This window comes from Saccostrea cucullata, unplaced genomic scaffold (assembly GCF_032062105.1).
Source record: "Saccostrea cucullata isolate Sc308-1 unplaced genomic scaffold, CSIRO_AGI_Scuc_v1 ctg253, whole genome shotgun sequence".
In the NCBI taxonomy this organism is placed as follows: Eukaryota; Metazoa; Mollusca; class Bivalvia; order Ostreida; family Ostreidae; genus Saccostrea; species Saccostrea cuccullata.
In genome coordinates, this window is record NW_026930548.1 from 136,143 (window position 1) to 158,473 (window position 22,331).

The 22,331-nt window shown below is 34.3% G+C and overlaps 2 protein-coding genes across 2 annotated transcripts; both read left to right on the top strand.

Annotated features, from left to right (window-relative positions):
• Window positions 1-425: 425 nt before the first annotated feature.
• On the top strand, window positions 426-8,787 carry LOC134229004 (uncharacterized). Its single transcript, XM_062710713.1, has 6 exons — window positions 426-575; window positions 4,401-4,646; window positions 4,915-5,053; window positions 6,438-6,571; window positions 7,426-7,606; window positions 7,971-8,787. The coding sequence occupies exons 2-6, from the start codon at window positions 4,438-4,440 to the stop codon at window positions 8,598-8,600; spliced, it is 1,293 nt and encodes a 430-aa protein (XP_062566697.1). The 5' UTR covers window positions 426-575; window positions 4,401-4,437; the 3' UTR covers window positions 8,601-8,787.
• Window positions 8,788-12,380: 3,593 nt separating this feature from the next.
• LOC134229007 (serine-rich adhesin for platelets-like) lies at window positions 12,381-22,246 on the top strand. Its single transcript, XM_062710715.1, has 19 exons — window positions 12,381-12,513; window positions 13,628-13,827; window positions 14,071-14,145; window positions 14,550-14,694; window positions 14,930-15,047; window positions 15,504-15,600; window positions 15,697-15,774; window positions 16,009-16,151; window positions 16,262-16,299; window positions 16,401-16,506; window positions 17,002-17,157; window positions 17,258-17,396; window positions 17,548-17,667; window positions 18,312-18,363; window positions 18,441-18,569; window positions 18,691-18,819; window positions 19,346-20,461; window positions 20,547-20,668; window positions 20,807-22,246. Exons 1-19 carry the CDS (start codon window positions 12,423-12,425, stop codon window positions 20,969-20,971), a joined length of 3,219 nt encoding a protein of 1,072 aa, XP_062566699.1. The 5' UTR covers window positions 12,381-12,422; the 3' UTR covers window positions 20,972-22,246.
• Window positions 22,247-22,331: the final 85 nt, after the last annotated feature.

Here is a 22,331-nt window from a genome sequence, read left to right on the forward strand (position 1 = left end):
TAAATTAACTATAATATTTTTTTTAATCAGCAGTATATTTTGATTTCTGGGATAATGGACAATTATTTTTTTTAATTGTAATTTATATATATATAATGATATTTATCTCAACATTTATAATTAATTAGAGTGCATAGTTTTTATTTTAATCTTGTATGAAAATTCTTAGATATTTGTACGATCGAATTTTAAAAAATGGCTTACTCTACAAATCGATCTTCGCCTATATTTTTCCTTGATCCGCCACCGATCGCAGGGAATTATGGTCAAAGAAAAATATTCCATCACACATATTCCTCACACGAGTTCGTGAACTACTAGGTACCCGAAGGGGATGAAAACATCCATCTCAGATATTTTATTCATGGAAACATTACATGTGAATTATGGATTATTTCACATTAACACACAGTTATATTTTGTTATTTAAGATGATATATTTTTGGGGATTTTTCCTGTATTCCAACACATATATCTCACCCTTACGGTACCCCTCGTTCGTCTTGCATTCATTCAGTCTTTAGACATATCATGTTGACCTGCCAGTGAATCCATTGCCGGCAAAGTCGAAGCAGGTAAGAAATAAAAGCAAAAATAAATCGCTTCATTTCAATTAATATATTAGTTTAATTTTTTTTTGAATTTATTTATTGAGTTTTTTTTGTTAAAAAAAAAAATTTTTCCTGTTGAGTGCATTTGTAGAAGAAAGCAATACTCATTATGAAAAAAAAATTTACAAATGACTAAATTAAATATTGATTTGAATTTTAAATTTTCAAATCGAATCTACACAGAGTAAATAATAGCTTCTTGTTCTCTCTCTCTCTCTCTCTCTGAAAGTTAATGCATTCTAGCTATACTGATGCAAGGAAAATGGCAAGATAAGAGCGCGCGGTCAGTTGTGTTACCTATTATTGACCCGTCTTGTCTCTATTTATATACTTTCATGCTTATGTCTAGATAGTATGACCTTGAGATTCATATCAAACGTTTAATTTTTTTCAACTAAAACTGTAAATTAAAAGTACATTTCTATATATTTTTTTTTCTATAAAGATACGATAATTGCATGATTTTCTTTAATGGCGTGATATATCCGATAACTTATTCTTAGAATTTATAATTTTAAGAGAATTTAATTGTTTCATTTAATTTAATTTTGAATTTGAAGAGCTTTTAAAATTTGTACAAGGAAGTTGAGAGAGTGCAATTTTCCGGGATTTTATATTTACACCCTACGCTTATAGTTTGTATTTTAAGTGCTAATCAGATATGCGAGATGGGACCATTTTGTATTTTTTGTAACGCTAAATGATTTTCTATTTGGACAATTTTTTCCTTTTTCGGACTTTTTAATAAAGATTTTCTGTAACGGACGTTTTCCCCCTGGAGTATTTGGTATTTGGTCGTATTCCATCTCACTCCATCCCCCGAGAAAAAAAATCAGTGTACGTGGTAACCTTTTAACCTTTGGACAGGGATAGTATAACCCCCCACCCCCGCCCGAAAAATTTATTTCCATTTATGCTTCTATAGTTCATTCTTACTGTCATTTTTTTCCGGAAATTTTAAAGATTGTCTGTTCGGAGGCGACTGGAAAAAACATTCAAATTTAACCACTGCACCAATAAACACTCTATCATGCACAGTGATGCATGAAAATGTGTTCTGCAGATTCAGCAATTGGGTCACGGCAGGTCAACCAAGAGGATTCGTGAAGCATGCAGTCGTTCTAGGTACTGCACGGTCAGTGGACCAGAGCAAAGGGACAACCTTTTTTCTGGAGCGGATCCAGAAATTCACGCAAGTTCACAAGTGCTCGACCATAGGCACCTGACGTTACTTATTTTTCTTTTATTAAAAAAAATATACACACAACTAATAATAAACAAGGGTTTATTATTAGTTATGTGTATATTTTTTTTTATTAAAAGAAAAATAAGTAACGTCAGGTGCCTGTGTGCTCGACGTAGTTTAATTCTTTCTCTTCATTGATAAAGATATCCTTATAGACATACTGTAATATTTTAAATATCATGCAGAATGGGGATTTTTTTTCATCAAAAAAGAGAAAGGCTTAAAACTTCAAGCGCCTGTGATATATTTGCAGATCTAGATCTATTATGATATTTCATAAAGATTTTTTTTTTGTGTGAAAAGGGTGGGATGTGCCTCCACAAAAGGCTTGTTCCCATTTCAGCTTAACTATGCAGGCACGTAGCAACCCCCCCCCCCACTTTTTTTGCCAACAATAATTTTACTATTGAAAATGTTCATTGAAAGACTGGTTGGCCCCCCCACTTTATACTTAAGTAAAGTAACATGAAGGAAATATAGTATTGTAAGCTTAAAAAATGGATATTGAAAGGAATTGGTAGTGAAAAAAGTTTGCCCTTACCCCCCTCTCCCCCTCTCCCACGAAATAGGATTTTCGACTTTGGGCAATTCCCCCCCCCCTTTTTTTTTTGCTTGTCAACTTTTTCAGGTAAGTAAAGAAAAAAATTCTGTGGCTGGCCCCCCACTGCTGGGATGAACGTTTTATATTCCAAAAAAAAAATTTTTTTTAATCTTCCAAAGAAACAGTGAGCCCAAAAAGATAAAAACTTGTTTTTTGACAAGTAGAAAGTTCCTGAGGAAGTTAGATTCTAGTTTTCCCCTAAACTATGACTTCCTGAGGTCTCAATAAGTTTAATTATAATTATGTTATTATTATAATATGTTTATTCACCAATCAAGGGCCTTGGGGGGCATGAACAAATTATTACAATATGATTACACTGATTACAATTCTATATTATAGGTGTATAATGTAATACATGTATGACTAGTGATTAAGTTTGACATTGAGATGTGCATCACCACAAGATGTACATGTATCATCATGAAAATGTAGGATTTGTTACATATTCACAGTACAGTCTCACACTGGATCAAAAGTATAGAAAACCATAGGTTGATAAAAAACAAAAACAATTAAATCAAAATAATAAATATAAGATAAAAAAAAAAAAAATCTTGTAATAATGGCAGTACTCTGATATATAACTAGTTCATCTTGAATACAAAGGGCACCAGGGGATGATACCTCTATACAGCCAGTCTGGCAAACCTGTACCCTAAGTATTGAAGACGGTCATTCAAAAAAAAATCATTTAAGTATTAACAGAAATAATAATTTCAATTAATAAGTACTTAGCATATAATCATAAACTTGATGCAAAGTAATCTCTTGGAGTTAGTTCAACAGGTATTTAACATTCTAATCTGAATATATGCATACCCACATACACAAACATACACTTACTGTTACACATATCCATGCATACAAAAGAAATATTAAAAAAATCCTTAAAACTGTCCCTATCTAGCTGCAGATCTGTAGCTCTCCGAAAAAAAAAATGATAGACCGGAGAGCTACAGTGCCACCCATTGAAAAAACTGTATATTTATTGCGCACAAAAAAGTGCGCTCGGTTGTTGATTAATTCTTCCAAATTCTTACATAAATTGCATAAAATGGAAGATTTAAAAAAATCCTCTCTTCTCTATCAAGTACTTTCGTAGCTGATATCTGAACGAAGCATATTGGACCGAATTATCTTTGAATCCAAATTGGCAGTATAAATAAGCGAAATGTTCGATGTTTACAATATCAGGGCCAGGAGGACTATTAACAACAATTATGAGGAATGTTTTGTTGTGGAAAGAGTCAAAGAATATGTTAGGAACACACGTTAGTAATATTTTGAGATTACAGTTTAAAAACATGGAGAAATAAACCGAGAACCGAGCGCACTTTCCTGTGCGCAGTAAATACTGTAAACCAACTTTTATTCGCGTGCGAGAAATTTTCGCGAAGTTCGCGAGAGCCTCGTCATCGCGAATATTTCTCGCCGTGAACTGGTCCTTAAAGTCGTTGTGTCTATTGACAACATATTCAAAAAAGGCGGCATGGTCGCGAAAATTAATCGCCGTGAACTAGTTCATTCAAGGTAAATCGCGAAATAAAGTCTTCGCGAATAAAAGTTGGTTTACAGTATACAGTTTTTTCAATGAGTGGCACTGTAGCTCTCCGGTCTATCAATTTTTTTTTTCGGAGAGCTACAGATCTGCAGCTAGTCCCTATCGAGAATGAATGGGCTAGAAAAGTTGAAACTAATAAAGAATATAGATTGTTAAGTATAATTCAATTCAATTCTTGAATCCTGGGGTTAGGATGGCGCCACAATAAGGGATCATACATTAGAAATTGAAAAAGCATTAATTTTTTTGTACCAAGATGATGCAATTTTAATCCTTAAAAATGCACTCTAGTCTTTTCATGATGTAATTGAACATTTGACAATTGTATCATAGGCTGTACGTAGCAGTATTAATCAGCAGTAATTCATATATTTTCAGTGACCAGCTCTATCTAGGTGAGACAGAAGATTCTACCATGGCTTGTGAGAAGAAGAGAGTCGCTGTCATCGGTACAGGTCCTGCTGGACTCTGCACACTCAAACACCTGGCACTGAGTTCAGAAGAATACGACATTGTGGCATTCGAACGAAACTTCTGGCCTGGAGGATTATGGGTATACACCGATATGACTGGCAAGGATGAATATGGGGTACCCATTCACTCGGCAATGTACAAGAAACTCAAGCAAGTCAACCACTGTGTTTTGAATATATCTTTGAAAAAATGATTTAATCCAGGATTTGATCTTCTTGAGGGATGCAATATATGATATTTCAAAAAATATACATGTATCTGGGACAAAAAAAAAATAAATACCAAAACTAACTGTTTCAAAGTGCTCTATTTAAAAAGTAGAGTATATTTAAAAACTTCACTTGAAATTTCAACAGTATATACTACTTAATGATAATTTAAGTGAATCATTAAATAGTCTTCTTATTTCTTCTTTAAGGACCAATTTACCAAAAGAACTTCAAGAGTTTCCAGGATTCCCCTACCCAAAAGAGTGGAACTCCTACATCTCCAGGCAACAGTGTCTCCAGTACCTGAATGAATTCATCGACCACTTTGACATTAGGAAATATATAAAGGTAAAGAATGCTCATAAATAAATAGTACAGTAGACAGAAATTAACACAGAAGTAAGTAGACACCAAGCTGGAAGGGTAGAGGGTGTGTGGTCCTTAAAGAGTTGTTCATCTTGTGTTGGAATTTGGGTTCCATTCATGTAGAAGTGAATGCCGTTGAAGATGAGTATGAAAAGAACACACAGTTGTTGAAAGTAGAGGGGTGGAATGTCATTGTTTACACAAATTCTGTTGTTCTGTTTTTGCCTTCTCTGGGGTAGACTGTATTCTGAGTGCTGGGTTTGTTGAACTTGGAACAAAAATTTACTCACGGTCAAAATGGTGGACTGGTTGCCATTTTTATATGCAGAACATCAAATGTACTAATTGTTAACGATAACATAATTAGAATTTGGTACAGATGCTAGAGTTAACTTAATTTAAGGAGAAATGTTAACACTGAAGCTATTTGTACCTGTATTTGTGCATTAAGTAGTCATTTGAAGATGGACATTTATCAATGACTTTGTCAAGTTTTGTGTAGGTTGCATTTTCCCGGAATTTTGCTCTATTTTTTGTACATTATCTTATATGCTTGCAGATGCCAGTGTTTCAGGTTTTTTTAAAAAGAGACTAATATTGCTTATTGTAGTACTTATTAACGTAATATAAATTTTTAATTATGAATTCTTAACAAAATAATTATTTGCAAAGACTTAAAAGAAGAATTTATTTCATATTTTATCAGGTAACTTTATTTCGTATCACTGAACTGTTACAATCAGTTCATTTTCATGTATATGTAGACCTTTTCAAGCCATGCCAATAATTACTGTATCAGAAATGAAAATCATGCACAATTAGAATGTAAATCATATCTTTTTCTAATAGCAAAGAAACAAAAATCTATGCAAACTTAATCTTCGCATTAGGCCTTTTGGTTTACAGGATTGGTACATCCCCATTTCGCCCCCCTTTCGCCAGTTAATGACCTTCAATTTCCCCATTTCGCCTTTCAGCAGAACAAACTTGGTTCCTTCACCATTTCGCCAAAACCCCTTTAATTTACCTTCTGAACTGGCAATAACAAGAGTTCAATATAACCCTACTAGTTTAAGCTTTAAAGTGATGCACTTACAGAAAAAAAAATCTCCTTAAAAGAGTGATTGTTGATGAAATGTTTTATTTTTGGACATCAAAATCTTTAAAATCTCAAAATGAATTGAAGACACCTTTTATGAATGAATTTTTCAATAAGAAATAAGAACTTTTGTTCAATAAGGCAGTTCAGAAGTAACAGTGTAACACTGTTAGCACGACCCCCCAGGTCCTCTCTTGAACCCGGAAAAGGTCTAGATCTTGCCCACCCTGTGGGCTGATAATTATGTATTAGAGATTTGTTATTCAGACAAATACGCTCGTCCGAGATGTCAGTCCGATCAGCTCGACTGACAAAGTGCAATGGAGCGTGAAATACTCTGATATACGTAAACAAGATGTGTCCACCGAGGAGATCTTTGATGCCATTTTTGTCTGTAATGGGTATGTATAACCGCCCATTCATCATGATTGCAAATGTTTGAACCTACACCACCTACAGTATTAAGAATTATTTGATACTGTGGTTTTCACACCTTTTTATTTATATATTTTCTCTTTTTAAATTTTTGCTGGCAAATGGCAATGAATTTGGGGAAAAAAGTGAAAATTTGTTCACATTTTCAATATCACATTATTTATCGAAACCAATTATTAAAGGATTAATTATGTCCAAAGAACTATTAATTTGAAGACTTCTTTCTGTATACTTATATAAAAGGCAGATGTTGAGTCCAAGTTGATCGAATGAAATTAAAAATTTTAGATTTCTCTGAAAACATTAGAGAAATCATCCGTACAAATTGTAAAAAGTAGTGTCTGTAATGATGCTACACCAGTACATTTTGCAATCAGCACTTGGAATGGGCGGTTTGTATGTAACACTATGTTGTGAGAAAGAGACCTTTTCTTCATTTTAAATCTAGCTGTTTTTTGTTGAGCCTCACCTTGCAAAAAAAAAACCAATTGAAAGTCCTCCTTTTTTTCAAGCACATCAATCTTTTTTAGATGCTCAACTGATAATCTAAGTTGTTACTTTTACAGGATTATCTTAATACATATGACAGATTGGAAGAAAGATATATTTCTTTGTCATCAAAAACAATTTCATCTTAAAAGAAAAACTTTCAAATGGCAGCTATTCCAGTACATCAGTTACTTATTGGAGCAAAATCTTCAAAACTCTTGACACAGAAATATATGTTCCAATCCCTAAAGTTTCTCCAATATGTTTTGAATTGTTAGGTCTTCCGGATAACCGTTGAATTATTTTTTACATTTAGATGTATAATTTGTAGGCATGACTCCAAGCCAAACATTCCTACTGATATTGCCGACATGGACAAGTTCTGCGGTAAAATTTTACACAGCAGAGACTACCGTCATGTGGAGACATTTGCCAACCAGAAAGTAGCCATTGTTGGCATGCACTACTCAGGGGAAGACATCGCCATTCAGGTCTCAACGAAAGCAAAAAGGGTATGCAAGATTTAGGGATTTTACCCAAATGTTCCTCATGACACAAAACAAGATATAAAATTGTCAAAACTTAAAAACACTTTCATAAGCTTTCTAAGCCAAACAGCCCACTCTGAAGATCTAATGATAATAAAAGAAAAGTACAGTAACAGTTAATATTTGGTATTACAAATATTGATTTATGAAATATCATCAAGATGAGTCAAAGTGAGTTTGAGGTTCCAACCATTTTCTTCTAAATATATTCCTTAGATTTTTCAAAGCTTAAGTTTTACTCAGGTCTCATTTTGTTTGAGATAATGAGGTTTGACTGTATGAAAAAAACAATATGAGTAATGGAATGCTTGAAATAATTTAATTGTAGGTTTATGCCGTCCACAGAAGAAAAACAATGTCTCCATCATTCCCTGATGACATCATTCAGAAGCCACCCATTGTACGCATGACAGAAACAAGCCTTGTGTTCGCCGATGGAACCGAGGCTGAAGTGGACTCCGTCATTTTCTGCACTGGATACAAATACAGCTTTCCCTTTCTACAGGAAGGTCTAGTCAGTACAAAGAACGAGAGGGTCACACCACTCTACAAACATATGGTTCACATCGAGTATCCAAGTCTCATCTTCGTGGGAATTCCAAAGCAGTGGAACCATTTTCCACAGATCCACAACCAGTCCAGAGTCGCTGTGGCAGTCTTGGAGGGCATCGCACCACTTCCATCGAAAGAGGAAATGAGGGCCGAGAGTGACCAAGAATATCAGGATCTTCTGGACGCGGGGAAACCAGTCACGTACTACCATTTCTTCGGAGATGAGGATCGCCAGTGGAAGTTTAACAAAGAGCTGGCAGACTGGGCTGGGATTGAGGCCCTCCCACCAGTCATGCAGAAGCTTAATGACTATGTGATGCTGGAAAGGTTTAACAACCTGCTAGGCTTCAACACCCTTAACTATGAAGTGGTCGACAGTGAAAACTTCAAAGTTCTAAACAAGTGACACCTAGTGTCCATGTTTTTCATGTTAAAGCTAAGAATCGTCATAATTTTTTTTTTGTTGGATCTTACTATTTTTAGATTTGACTTACCTACACAAACTTTAATAATACCTGTTATAAAAACAAAATAGATAACATTTTTGTGTTGTTCTATACATTTGTTTGTTGAATAAAAAATGTAACATTCCCTGAAGTGGATCTTTAATCATGAGAGAAAGGTTTCACCTTGAGAAAACTCACACACACACATGCACAAGTTCTTCTGATCTGTTAATTACTTTGTCAATGACAACTGCTGTAGAATGACGAGATAAAATTTCCATTGAAATTGGCTGAAACATCTATGAATAGAGAAAACTAAAGTTCAGACTTTCTGCCATCATAGGCTTTTTCAATAAAAATGGAACTTGTGAAAGTAACATACCTTGTATTTGCAAAAATTATTTTTAGTTAAAAAAAATTACTCTGATTGAAGACACAAGTGAAAGTACTCAGAGATGATATTATTAAAAAGCTGCTTTAGTTTCTGATTTACAATATCTTTGTAGTTTTGGAGACCAAATCCTCTTACATTCTATTGGATATCCATGGGTACTAATTGTGCACCATTATTGGCAGATCATATATGAAACAGAATTTATTCAAAAAATTCTTTATGAAAAGAAGAGATCTCTTGCTGTGGCTTTTAATTTAGATTTACGTTTAGATACCGGTATCTTGACGACGTTTTATCAATTAACAATATTCATTTTCATACCTATGCTGATTCGATAAATTCTTTAAACCCAAAATAACAAAACACCACAGAGTCTGATACATCTGTTTCATATTTGGATATTTTACTGCAAAAAAGCATTAATGGCAACCTAACAACAAATCATCATGATAAACAGGATGATTTCAATTTTTCTCTTGTCAACTTTCCTTGTTTATGTTGTAATATACCATTATCAGCTGCATTATGTCTCTGTGTTGATTCGATACATAAGAGCCACCTCAGAGGTCCTCTTGATATGAATAATTTCTAAATAATGTAAGCTATGGAGGAATACGTTGCTGACACAAGGATTTCAAAAGTTCCACATAAATCAACATTTCGGAAATTCTATGGCTGATAACTTGATACAAAAAGATTGCTAGCAATGAATGACATTTTAACAAATGGTTAGACTATTATTTTCGTAGTGAATCGTCTGTACTGCATTTCCCAAATCCAGTAGTCGGTATTGCGACCCAGTTTCAAAATATGATCGATATATCATCAACTTCACCTATTTACGCAGCAATATTCAAATATTACCTACAGATATACAGTTGTGTATTCAGTTCTATCGGCTTATTTGGTTCTAAATAGCGGCAGATTTTCTGCGCACCGTTGAGGTGAATTTCTCCACTTTCCAGCCCTAATTCTAAATACGATCTCATACTTTTACCAACATGTATATTTTATTTACTTCCCAACCTTTTATAGTCGTCTCTCCAGACCGATGAACTCGCTTGTTTTGATTTTTTAGTCGGGTTGCACAAAATTCAAAACAAACCAGTTCATCGATCTTCAGAGACGACTATGAAGGGTTGGGAGGTGGATTAATTATATACAGGTTGAGTATAAAATGGGTCTTGAAATAGGTAGTAAAAGGAAGTTGATTGACCAAAGCAGGAAAGAGAAAATTCACCCCGACAGCGCGCAAAAATATTGACCCGTAAATTGCATCTTATTTGCATTACGAGATCTGTAGTTATGGTCAAAGATTTATACATAAAACCATAACGCTACATTTCTGCAGCTAGATCTCAAAACAATGTTCCGTTAACGATCAATTTTTATTCCAAAGCAGCCTACTGATAAATAAGTTGATGTTACAGGGCTTTCAACAATCGCTTATAGCAAGCATTTCAAAAATACTATAGCCGGTACTATGACCCTACTTCCAAATACAACATATCAACATTGTTGTGTCGTATAAGACTGAATTTTTAATACGAATAGTATAAAGTCATTTTTTACTCAAATGAACTACGGATTACTGAGACTCACGGTGGTGAGTCCATTTAACAGGGAATGCTAACCTAATGCCACATCTAGCGATTCCAAGAAGGGATGCGTTTTTTTGCCCTGTTAAGATCTATTTTGTTTACAGGAATTGTGAAATGCATTCAAACATGGGATAGAACTCCGATTTCTGTTTTAGTTGTGAAATATTTCCCCGACATACCTTGTATACAACTGTATAAAAATATTGGTATTGAAGGAGCACTGTTTGCTTTTTTGTGTTTGTTACATATTCATTGAAAGTAATTAAACTGATGAACAGGAAGATTACAAACATAATCAATCTAAAAAAATCTTTAAACAGAAGAAATCTGTTAAGAAGGCATAAACATGGACCCCTGGAAATTCAGAGGTGGGATAGGGTGCCTAGGAGGAGCAAGCATCCCTTGTTGACCAGTTTCACCCGCCATGAGTCCTACATGCAGTGATCAGGTAAACGAAAAATTCCGTGGTCAAATTCAGTATAAAAACAAAGGCCTAATGATTGGTATCACACAAGAAAACGTAAGATCTAATGGTAGGATTAATTTGCCAACAAGCAATTATAACGATCATAGAATTTACAAAATGCTGACTTTTAAATTAGATTATTGAAATCCCTGTAATATTAACTTATCTGTCAGGAGCCTGTCTCGGTTTAAAAACTGATCTCGAATAAGTTTGAAGATGTAAACATCATATGCAGACGATAGCGGGATGTAACTACAAAAAAGGAAAGATAACGTAAATCAGTAAAACATCCAAATATACATATAGGCCTATAGAAAGATGTGGCAGACGCTATGGTATCTTTAATTTCAAGTTCACTGGGGTATGCCCAGATATATGAACGAAAGTGACTATTCTTCATTCATAATACATCGTTGATATTTCCGAATGTCGAGTTGAAGGCCACAGCAATTGTTTTCGTCTTTTCGTGTATAAGTTCTGCTTCATATGAATATAAATAATACAAATTAGCCAATAAAGGAGCACTATTAGAACCTACGGAATTCCAACAGTTTGTGAGAAGACCTGGTCTCCGAAGACTACGTAAATGTTGTCGAGGAACTCGGGCATGACCTTTTAGTTTCAACTTCAGCCTCGGAGTACATGTATTTGTGTGTAGAATTAAAGTGGTCTTTAATAAAGAATTTTTGTAGATGACCAATCATAAGATATGAAAATTTCCGACATCCATCTTCACAGAAGAAGCAGTTGTCAATGAAACCAAAATTTTTTAAAAAGTTCTTTGGATATTCTAGTCTTAATTTTCTGTTGCAGTTAAAAAAAGTCGAATAAAGCTAAAAGTTTGTCGTTGTGTATTAAGTTTCCTTTTAAAAAAAAAAGAGGATCAAATGATCTTAAATATACCGGTATATTTCAAAAATGACCAATTTTGGCATTTTAGGGTTGGGCATTATGATATCCTTATTTCTGCATTCTAATTCTTTAAACCACTCCCTTCAGGAAACAGGTTTCCGTTTCACAAATAATAGTATACAAAATTGATTAATTTATTGATCTTTAGTCCATGCTTTAATTATATGTTGTGCTGATGAAGAAAAGGCCCATATCTGCATTATCTTATACACCTTTGATCACTGGATAAAACCTCTAATGAACTACATGTCTAATTGAAATCTTTTTTGTTAAACTATACGGATAGCGTAACTTTTGTCAAGCGTGACAGATCAAATTGAGCTAGAAAACACACGGGTATGTATACACACATTGCATAATTGGGTGGTGAATCGACAACGAAGATTCAAGTGACTTGCAATGCTTTTTTATGGATTTGTTGAATGTTATTGGATATTTGTTTCTTACGATATTTGTAGAATATGCCACCACATTGAAACATTTTGGAAACTATGATGAGGGTAAGTAGTCTTAGTTGTTCAGAGAAACAACTAATCACTAATTAACTTTAAACATGGACAGAGTATTTTGACTTTGGTGTAGAGATCGAAAATCGGTCTATTTTGGGTCTAAGTACCAATCCTGTTTTATTATAAACACAGATATTGCTTTTATATGAAGATTTTCACTATAAAATATTGAGGAAATTGAAACTTCCACACCCGTTTATTATTCATACGGCCATGCCAATATTGGTAATTCGATATCCAGGTCGAGGCATAAAGCTTTTTAGTGATATCCGTATACTTTCAATAATAGGAATTGCTTTCTTGAAGATCTTGAGGATGTGCGGTATTTTAAAGGAGTGTTGATCTTTTCCTTATAATTTATATATTTTTCATTTCACACTCTTCACTGTAGGAAAAAATAAACATTCCAAGCCTCCATCAACATATTGAATATTGCAACAAAAGGTTCTTTTTAAAAAAAAAATGAACATTTGGGATCTCAAAAAATTCTAAACATTTCAATTCATATCTAAAAGATTTATCATTGTGCAAAAAAATTATGTTAAAAAAGTTAATTTTAAAAGACACGACCAAATGTTAAAAAGTACCTCACGGAAAACCGTGACTCAAAATCACGTATCCTGTCACATAAAGGGTTCAAATTTCTACTGGAATAGAAAGAGACTTCTGCATTAAAGGCGTTTGTTGACTGATAATTGTCGTAGAGGTACGAAAGAAACTGGATATGTTGGGAAATTGGCTCTTTAAAGAGAGAAAAGCCGCCAAACACTGGCATTAGGGAGATAAAAAAAAAACCTTTTCAGATTTTTGTCACAATTTAATTTGTCTCAAGTGCATCAGTAAGTATCTTTGAGGCTACTACAACCCTAGCTATACTTTACATCTCATTTACCTATACATGTACTTTAATAAATTGATAATTATACGTATTATTTTGAGATGTTATAAATCACATAAGATTTTTGTCAGTCAAATAAAGGACTAATAGCATATTTTGATTCAATTAATTGTACTCTTAGCACTATAGCACTCGTTATCCTTAATCTGAACGATGATCCTCAGTTGTTTTGAATTTAAGAGCAAGGCTTCAAAAATATTTTTGCAGATTTGACGTACGGGAGGGTACATCACCTCTTTCCCACATCGAGATGGAGACGAAGGACAAACTGGTCACCTCCTCGACCCAGTCTGTTTGTAGAGGTCGAAGGTCGTCCGCTGAGACTGTCCTTGACCCTTAACCAACGTCTGTCTGGGTGTGTCATGGTCTACCCTCAAAGAGAGAATATCTGTAGTAAAGAAGAGAAAGTAAGTGTATTATGTTGTAAATTTTGAATTAGATAAAAACAGGTCAATGCAAAATTTATAATATAACCTCTGCATTAACATTGAATTATTTTGACAAAGACAAAATGCTTTATTAGAAAAAATGCGAGTTCAACGTCAATTCTCAATTTTAGAAGAAAGCTATTTCATAGCAAGTATTGAGTTAGAATCCAATGTTAACTATACTTGTCGAGAAGTTTTATTTATATAAATACATGTTGACAGGTTGACTTGTATCAGGACCCACTTCATGAAGCATCAATAGAGATCCAAACCTCTGCAGCAGGACGATATAGTCTGGTATGATGTTCTGATGTTAGAACAATCAATTAATATATCTAATGACTGTGCTATAGAGACTACTTGTGCGTATTATACAGTGAAATCTTCTATATAAATTTATTTCTTTTCTTTTATGAAAAAAGGAATCCTCATTTATTGAACTTAATATATCAAACTTCTGTGGAAGAGACTTCTTGTACAAACTTATGAAATAAAGGAATTCTTTTCCCATTTCAAACCTTTTTTTGATTTTTAATGATTTAATGACTATAAGATTGTATTATATAAAACATTCAAAAAATACATAACAAACGAAACCCCTATGAACCCGTATCAAGCAAAAGAATGACGGAATGATTACATTTTAAAAAATGAAAATACTACAGCAGTGATACCTTTAAACGCAATTTGTTAAATTTCAGTCTGGAACTTTTATTTTTGGCCATCACCATTATTTCATGAAGACAGTCACCAGTATCAAATCCTTCCATCAAGTTTCAAGAGTGCCATTCATGATTTCAAAAATAACTACGTCTTCAGATTTACGATCTGACTACATTATTTTAAGTAAGAATCTACACATCGATTTTTTTTAATTGAAAAAAAGAACAACCTTTTCATAAATCGGCTTTAAAAATTTAGTTTCAAAAGCTTAAACTTAAACTAGAGAAACTATATTAATGAACACAAACTCATATAGAAAAAAACTAATAAAATTAACTTTTGTCAATTTCTCAATGCAATCTCAATATAACATTAATTGGAAATCGTTTTTTTTTTAATCTAATAATTTTTTTTTCAGATCCAAAAACACTTAATTACAAACCATTAAGGAGAGATCTTCCAATTCGCCATAAAAGATCTGGGACGGTGTATACAGTGGAATTGTTTCTAACTGTAGATTACAGCATTTACAAGTTGTGAGTATCATTCTTTGCAATTGATACGATCTGCTAAAATCTGTATTTGCAAATGCAGTGCTGCTTATCTGCAATGAAATCACTTTTTGTCATAAATACCGTAAATAAGGAAAATTTTACGTCGATTTTATTTTGCGAATTCGGGTCAAAATACTGTTGATTAATTTTTACGTTTCAAAATTTTGCGAATGACCACTGCTTTGTTTACATTTTCTTGGTAATTTATTTTTAAGAAAAATATTTTTGCGAATGCAATGAACTCGCAAATTTGCTAAAAATTTATCTACAGCAAAAATTTCCAGATTAACGGTAGTATTTTGATGTCAATTTTGTTCTTTCAATCAAAAAATTCATTTCATGATGCTATCCATTGTTTTTTTCAAATATTATTAATTTTTAAGTCAAATAGTACTGCGATGTCAACCAATGATTGTTTTTTGCTCTTAACTGTTGTAGTTGGTATGAACAGAACAACAACATCTCCAGTAGCGGGGAGAGACGAAACGCAGCCATTAATGACATAAAGCAGTACTACGCTTTCCTTCTTAATGGAGTAAGTTCATTCCATATTCATTTTTACCTTTAACAAAATAGGGGTCTATAGTACACTTCAAGAGGTTAAAATGTTCTGGTTTTCTATTTTGTAAAGGTCGATGCCAGATACAAGAATTTACCAGGGTCCACTGATACCATCAATGTCATATTTGCAGGGATTTATATTGCTGAGGTGAGCAACTCTATTTTATAACTTACTGGAAATTCTATAGATCTAGATCCAAGCGATAAGTGTTTACAAGAAGGGCCCCTTCTTACGATGGAAAACAACTTAGGGTACCCATTTTTTAAAAGAATTATTTTTTCATTGTATACATGGACTTGTGTTAGAATTTTTCATTAATATAATACGAGTACTGTTTATGTGGGAGATTGAATATTGTAAAAAGCACAAATTGTCCAAAAGACAGCTGCCTCTTGGAGTGGGAGTTTGGACAGCCTGAATAGATTAGATGCCATGTCTGCTGGTGACGCCTTTGAAAAATGGCGGACGTCACAAGTAAATTCCAATTCCATTCCAGATCACGACCATGCTATGCTGTTTACAAGGTTTGTATGAATTTTCAGTAAAATGTAACAGAAATATGCTTTGTTTTGTTTTGTTTGTTGAATTTAAAAATATCATTTTACGTTTACCTTTTTATATTATATTTATTTAGGTATAACCTGGCTCTTCACAACCAAACTGCTGCTACAGGTAGTTTTAAAAATTTACAGTACAAAAGAGTTTTATGTAAAAACACAATGGCATACTCCCAAGCAAAAATTTATTCAGTGTCTTTTTCTTGTATTTTTCAGGATTTGCATACGTCTCCTCTGTGTGCTCAGAAGGCTCAATTTCTTTAGTCGAGGAAAAATTTGACTTGATTAGTTACACCGTTGCTGCGCACGAATTGGGTCATAGGTAAAAAAAAAAAAAGTTTACCTAAGATTTATTTTGTTCATCATTTCCCTAAACCATTGTTAAAGATGTAAACGAGTTGTCTATCGCAAAATGAATATATACTATGTTCTTTGGTCAAGGTCAAAGATATTTATACCCATTGAAAGATTTTGGAACAAGTTAAAATTGAATTTCTGTGGGAAAAGGGGTCAAACTCTCAGGTCGAGGTCAAGAAGTCAAATTTGCTGGTGCCCAAAGATTGGTCTTGTCTCAAGGAATATGCTTAATTAATATGAAAGCTATAGTCCGTCCGTCAACTCAAAATTTATAGACAAGGTTTAAGTTTTTGCGGACAAACAGCTAAACAGACAGACATACGGTCGGTAAAAACTCTATACCCCCGAATCTTCAATAACGGGGGCAAAAAGAGTTTTTAACTCGCATAATATGAAACGTTTTTAAAACATACATATCATTATGTGAAAGAAAAATGACAATATTATATCATTAATTTAGTTTAGGGGCCACCCACGAGGGTGTGGGGACAAACACATGCCCAGATGAGGGATACGTCATGTCTGCTGTAAGCAGACCCCATGATAAATCCACGAATCCCTGGAGATTTTCCTCCTGTTCTGTTAGCCAAATAGCCAATTACATCAACTCTTTGTCGTAAGTACAAATGAATTAAAAATAAAACAAGAAAGAAAAAGAAGACAGCATATTATGTAAACTTAAAAGCAAACGTACTGACGTATTTGTTTGGTTACAGACCCAATTGTCTCTTGCAAGAAACATCATCTGTGGATCGCAATTCACTACAAACTTTCGAAAGTATACCACTGGGACAGAAGTACCAAGCGGACCAACAGTGTGAGCTCAGTTTTGGTGCTGGTGCTCTTACCTGCAGGGTAAAAATAATTTGCAGAGAATTTTCCTTGAAACTAATTCTGAAAAACACAAAGCCATTTTGCAAATCAAGCTAATGGTGTTTTTTTAATGAATCCCATCTTCAACTAACTGCTTATTTCATTAACAGCATTCTGCTTTTCTGAATTACAGGAATTTTACAATTCCTCGAATTATCAAGAAATATGCACGACTCTGTATTGTAAGGGACAGGGAAGTACAGGTTGCGATACCATTCTTCCTGCAGATGGCACCACCTGTGGGAACCGAAAGGTGTGTCTTACCCTCTTCTGCTTTTATAAAAATCGATCTGTAATTTCTTTACCTCTATAAAATTTAGCTGCAGATCTGTAGCTCTCCGAAAAAAATATATTTTGATAGACTGGAGAGCTACAGTGCCACCCATTGAAAAAACTGTATATTTATTGCGCACAAAAAATTGCGCTCGGTTCTTGATTAATTTTTTCCAAATTCTTACCTTAGTTGCAAAAAGGGAAGATTTTAAACAATCCTTTCTCCTCTATCAAGTACTCTCGTAGTTGACATCTGAACGAAGCATTTTGGACCGAATTATCTTTGAAACCAAAATGGCAGTATAAATAAGCAAAATGTTCTATGATTGCAATATCAGGGTCAGGAGGACTATTAACAACAATTATGAGGAATTTTTGGTTGTGGAAACAGCGAAAGAATATGTTTGGAACACACGGTTAGTATTGTTTTGATATCACAGATTAAAACATGGAGAAATAAATCGAGAACCGAGCGCACTTTTTTGTGCGCAATAAATATACAGTTTTTTCAATGGGTGGCACTGTAGCTCTCCGGTCTATCAATATATTTTTTTCGGAGAGCTACAAACCTGCAGCTATATAAAATTCGACGCAATTATCAATACAAGTTGACTTCTTCTACAGTGGTGCCAAAATGGTGTATGCACGTACAACAGTTCTAGCCCCGCAGCAGATGGTCAGTATATCGTGTTATTCTCCAAAATGTGTTATTCGATTCTAGGCATCCTTTTGATTTTCTGATTCTCCTCACAGAGACCTGCTTATTTGGGGACGAGCCAGGGACTGTGTGTACCCAGATAAAGTCTAATTCTTGGGATTGCTATGGTAACGACTACCGTAAATGCTGTCATTCTTGCGAGTCAATCAGATCCAGCGATGCCAGTAAGTCTTTAGTACATGTTTATCGACAAAAAAAGCTTTTGAAAAATAGAAAAATGCTCTTCCAAATCAGCTTAAACGCTTCAATACTTGGCAAATATGATGATATTCCTGAAACTTTCAGACTGTCCCTTTGGAGACCGTGCTCCCGGTTGTTCTTTCCTAACAACTGATAATCGCATTCATTGCTACGATCTTGATACGTATTCGGAATGCTGTGGCTCTTGCAAAAACCTCTCTACAAATATTTCAGGTGAGATACGGTAACCTAACGTCTTTTATCCTAAATTAGACAATCCCTCTGAACAAGAAATGGCTTATTTCCATTTGTTTAAAGGGTTTTTTTTAATTTTGTTCTGTATGTATTAACTCACGTACGTATTAATAGCTGCAAATCGGCAGCTTGCTGGTCTGAAGAAAAAAAAAATGAGATGAACGTCCAGAGACTCTTCGGCCTTTCAATATATTTTTTCGAGAAGCTACAGCTTTGCAGATATAATCAATCAGTATGTGAGTTTGGTGATAGGAATTCCAGTAGCATTTTGTACTCAGATCAAGTCACATAAGATATCAAAAAAGTACAATTCCATCGTTTTATGAGACCTGCTCGGGATTGTAGATATTAGTTTAGTATCCTCCCCAATAAGTCTGTTGAATTGCAATATTTTATTTTCTGAATACGATTTCCTGCAAGCCATGGTTTTGCAACGTACTTGGATATAGATATACATGTATAAGTTTGTTCACAGTTCGTAACGAGGACGCATTCCTTGTTTTAGGCTGCGAGTATGGTGATAGGGTAGAGAATTGTGATGCACAGAACAGTTGTTCAGGTCAACAAGCGTCAACGAACTGTTGTGCTACATGTAACAAAGTGGTATCTACAACAACATCTAGAACAGGTACCTCCGGTACAACTATTACCTCAACAACAACTTCCACAAGTCAATCAACAACACCAACAACGATCTCCACAACTACATCTACATCTGAGTTTAGCAGAACGACAAAACCAGTAACAACGACTCAGTCTCCAACATCAACGGCTATTAGTACTACATCTACACATGTCCCAACAACAGTGACAACTCCAGCAACAACAAAACTTACAATTACTATTTATACACCATATCCCACTACAACAACCACAACAATCGCTACAACAGCAACAACCGCTCAATCTCCAACAACATTATTGACTGTTAGTACTACTACTCTTTCATCTACACATGTCCCAACAACAGTGACAACTCCAGCAATAACAACAAGCTACACAACAAAACATACAACTACTACAACAAACCCCACAACAAAACTTACAACTACTACACCACATCCCACGACAACAAGCACAACTACGGCCAAAACAACAACAACTGCTCAATCTCCAAGAACATCTACTATCACCACCTATTTATCTCCACATATCGGAACAACAACACCAGCAAAGACAACAAACCCCACAACAAAGCATCCATCTAATACAACTACTGCACAAATACCCACAGCAACAAGCATAACAACTACTACCTTTCCATCTCCAACAACATCGACTATCACCACAGCTGCTTCTACATCTGCACAAACAACAACTAGACCAATGCAAACAACAAGCACGAAAGCTACACTTCGATCTACAACGATAACAAAAGAAGCAACAACAATGCTTAAGCCTACTACAGAAATTACAACAGCAGCAAAACCTACAATAAAATCTACAACCACTGCTGCCAAGACAACATCAATAACATTTATATCGACAACAGATGCCCAAACTTCAAGTACGCCCTTAGTGTTCACACCTACTGAGTCTGACAGCACAACAACTGAATCCATACAGTTGGCCACGCCCAGAAACTTAGCCCCTGGTGAAGAGACGCCAATCATTAAAGAACGTAAGTTGATATAATTTTTGACGATTCATTGTTATTATCACATAATTCACATCAGCGTCATTCGTATATTTTCTTTTTATTTTAGCGTGGTTTGTGGCCCTTGTAGCAGTACTTGGAGTTATTTTTGGTTTTGTGTTGTTTGCGGCTTTTCTATACGCTCTTAGGAAAAAATATCAGCTCAGTAGAAACTCTTTGAAATTACACAAGGTATATCTATTTTAGTTTGATCTACATGTAATTTTTTTTTTCAATTAAGAATGATTTTTTTCAATGATTGATTATTCGTATCCGAAGCAAATGTCCTTGCTGAGAAAATATTGATGCAGTTTTCATTTTTCCCGTTAGAAGCACGTCAGTCTTGGATATGAGAATCATCGATACAGTTCAAGTAATCTGTTTGAAATTCCACCTGAAATAGACAAAGATGTAGACGATGAATATAATGAGATACCATATGAGATGTTATATCGGGAACACAACAAGAAAATGGCGGCAATCAGTCAAATATAAACACAAGTCTTTCAAATATTAATGCCACATCAAAAAACCCTCACACGCCTTCTTCATCAGATACATCGGAAGATCAGCAACTTTCAGAAACTTTGAATGGTCAGACATTTGAAAAAGATTTGTCAGTGAAAGACAGACCTTCTCAAGACGAATTTTCAACCATAAAATACAGGGATATTCGACATGCTACTTCATGTGCAGTAACAGTTGTCTCAAATCAAAACTATACTGACATCAACTGCATACAATCCCAGAAACGCGGGGACTGGCCAAATCATACCGAGATCCCGTGAAAGACGATTCCCTCCCATTAGTCAAGGACTTCCAAAGACCTACAGGTCCCTTATCCTTGGTCGGGTTGGTCAAAAAATAGTGATGGCTTGTTAAAACAAGTCAACTTACGGTGCTTTTTCATTGTCTCTGAACTTTGATCGGCGTCATTCCTTTCCTCATCCAGCAGTACGTGTGTAGATGTTCACTCACCCTCACCCAGAAATTCAAAAACAAGAGGGACTATCTAGATCTGGTGTAAATATCACAGTGGGGAAAATCAGGCACCTATCAGCAGCAATGGGGACAAAGTCGATCAAGTGAATAAATTAAAACCTCAAAAAAGACTCACAAAACAAGGATTCAACCTTTGTAACATACCGAGTACGATTGAAAGCATAAATCAATACTTTTAAAACTTTTCCTCTCCATTTAAATACAAAAAAATCTTAAATTACTGAAGCAAATTCGATCAAATTAAACAAATAAAAGACCTGTTTATTAGAAAAATAACGTTGTAAATGTTTCAAATAGAATCACAAATGATGAATGTTTTGACTATAACCCAGAGTATATCACTGCATAGAAATATACAATTTTTGCTCACTTGGGCTAAAGGTCCTTTTGAGCCATTTAGCTGTCTGTGGCCAAAGTTCTTTATGTAAAGTTAACACTCTACTACATCAAGCTACCTTCAACAAAATTAGAAGCAAATCTTTTTACTTCAATACAGTGAAACTTGTTTAATCCAGATATTGTGTATTCCAATATTTTGTCTAATGTGATGTAAACTTTAAGGTTCATAAACCCTCTGCTCACTCATATAAAATGTTGCTTGAACCTTAATGATTTTCCAAAAGAAATGTATTTTATAAGTAAAATACAAACAATTATAGCACAGATACTGCGGGGCAAAATTGGACAAAAAAGACACTTCAACTTGGCAAATTTATAAAGGAATAATAGACATTTATATCATTAAGAGTTATCTCTCTAATCAGAGTATCGAGGAACTTTATAAATGTTTTTTTTTTTTTTTTTTTTTTTTTTTTGTTGTTTTTTTTTGTTTTTTTTTTTTTTTGTAAAATAA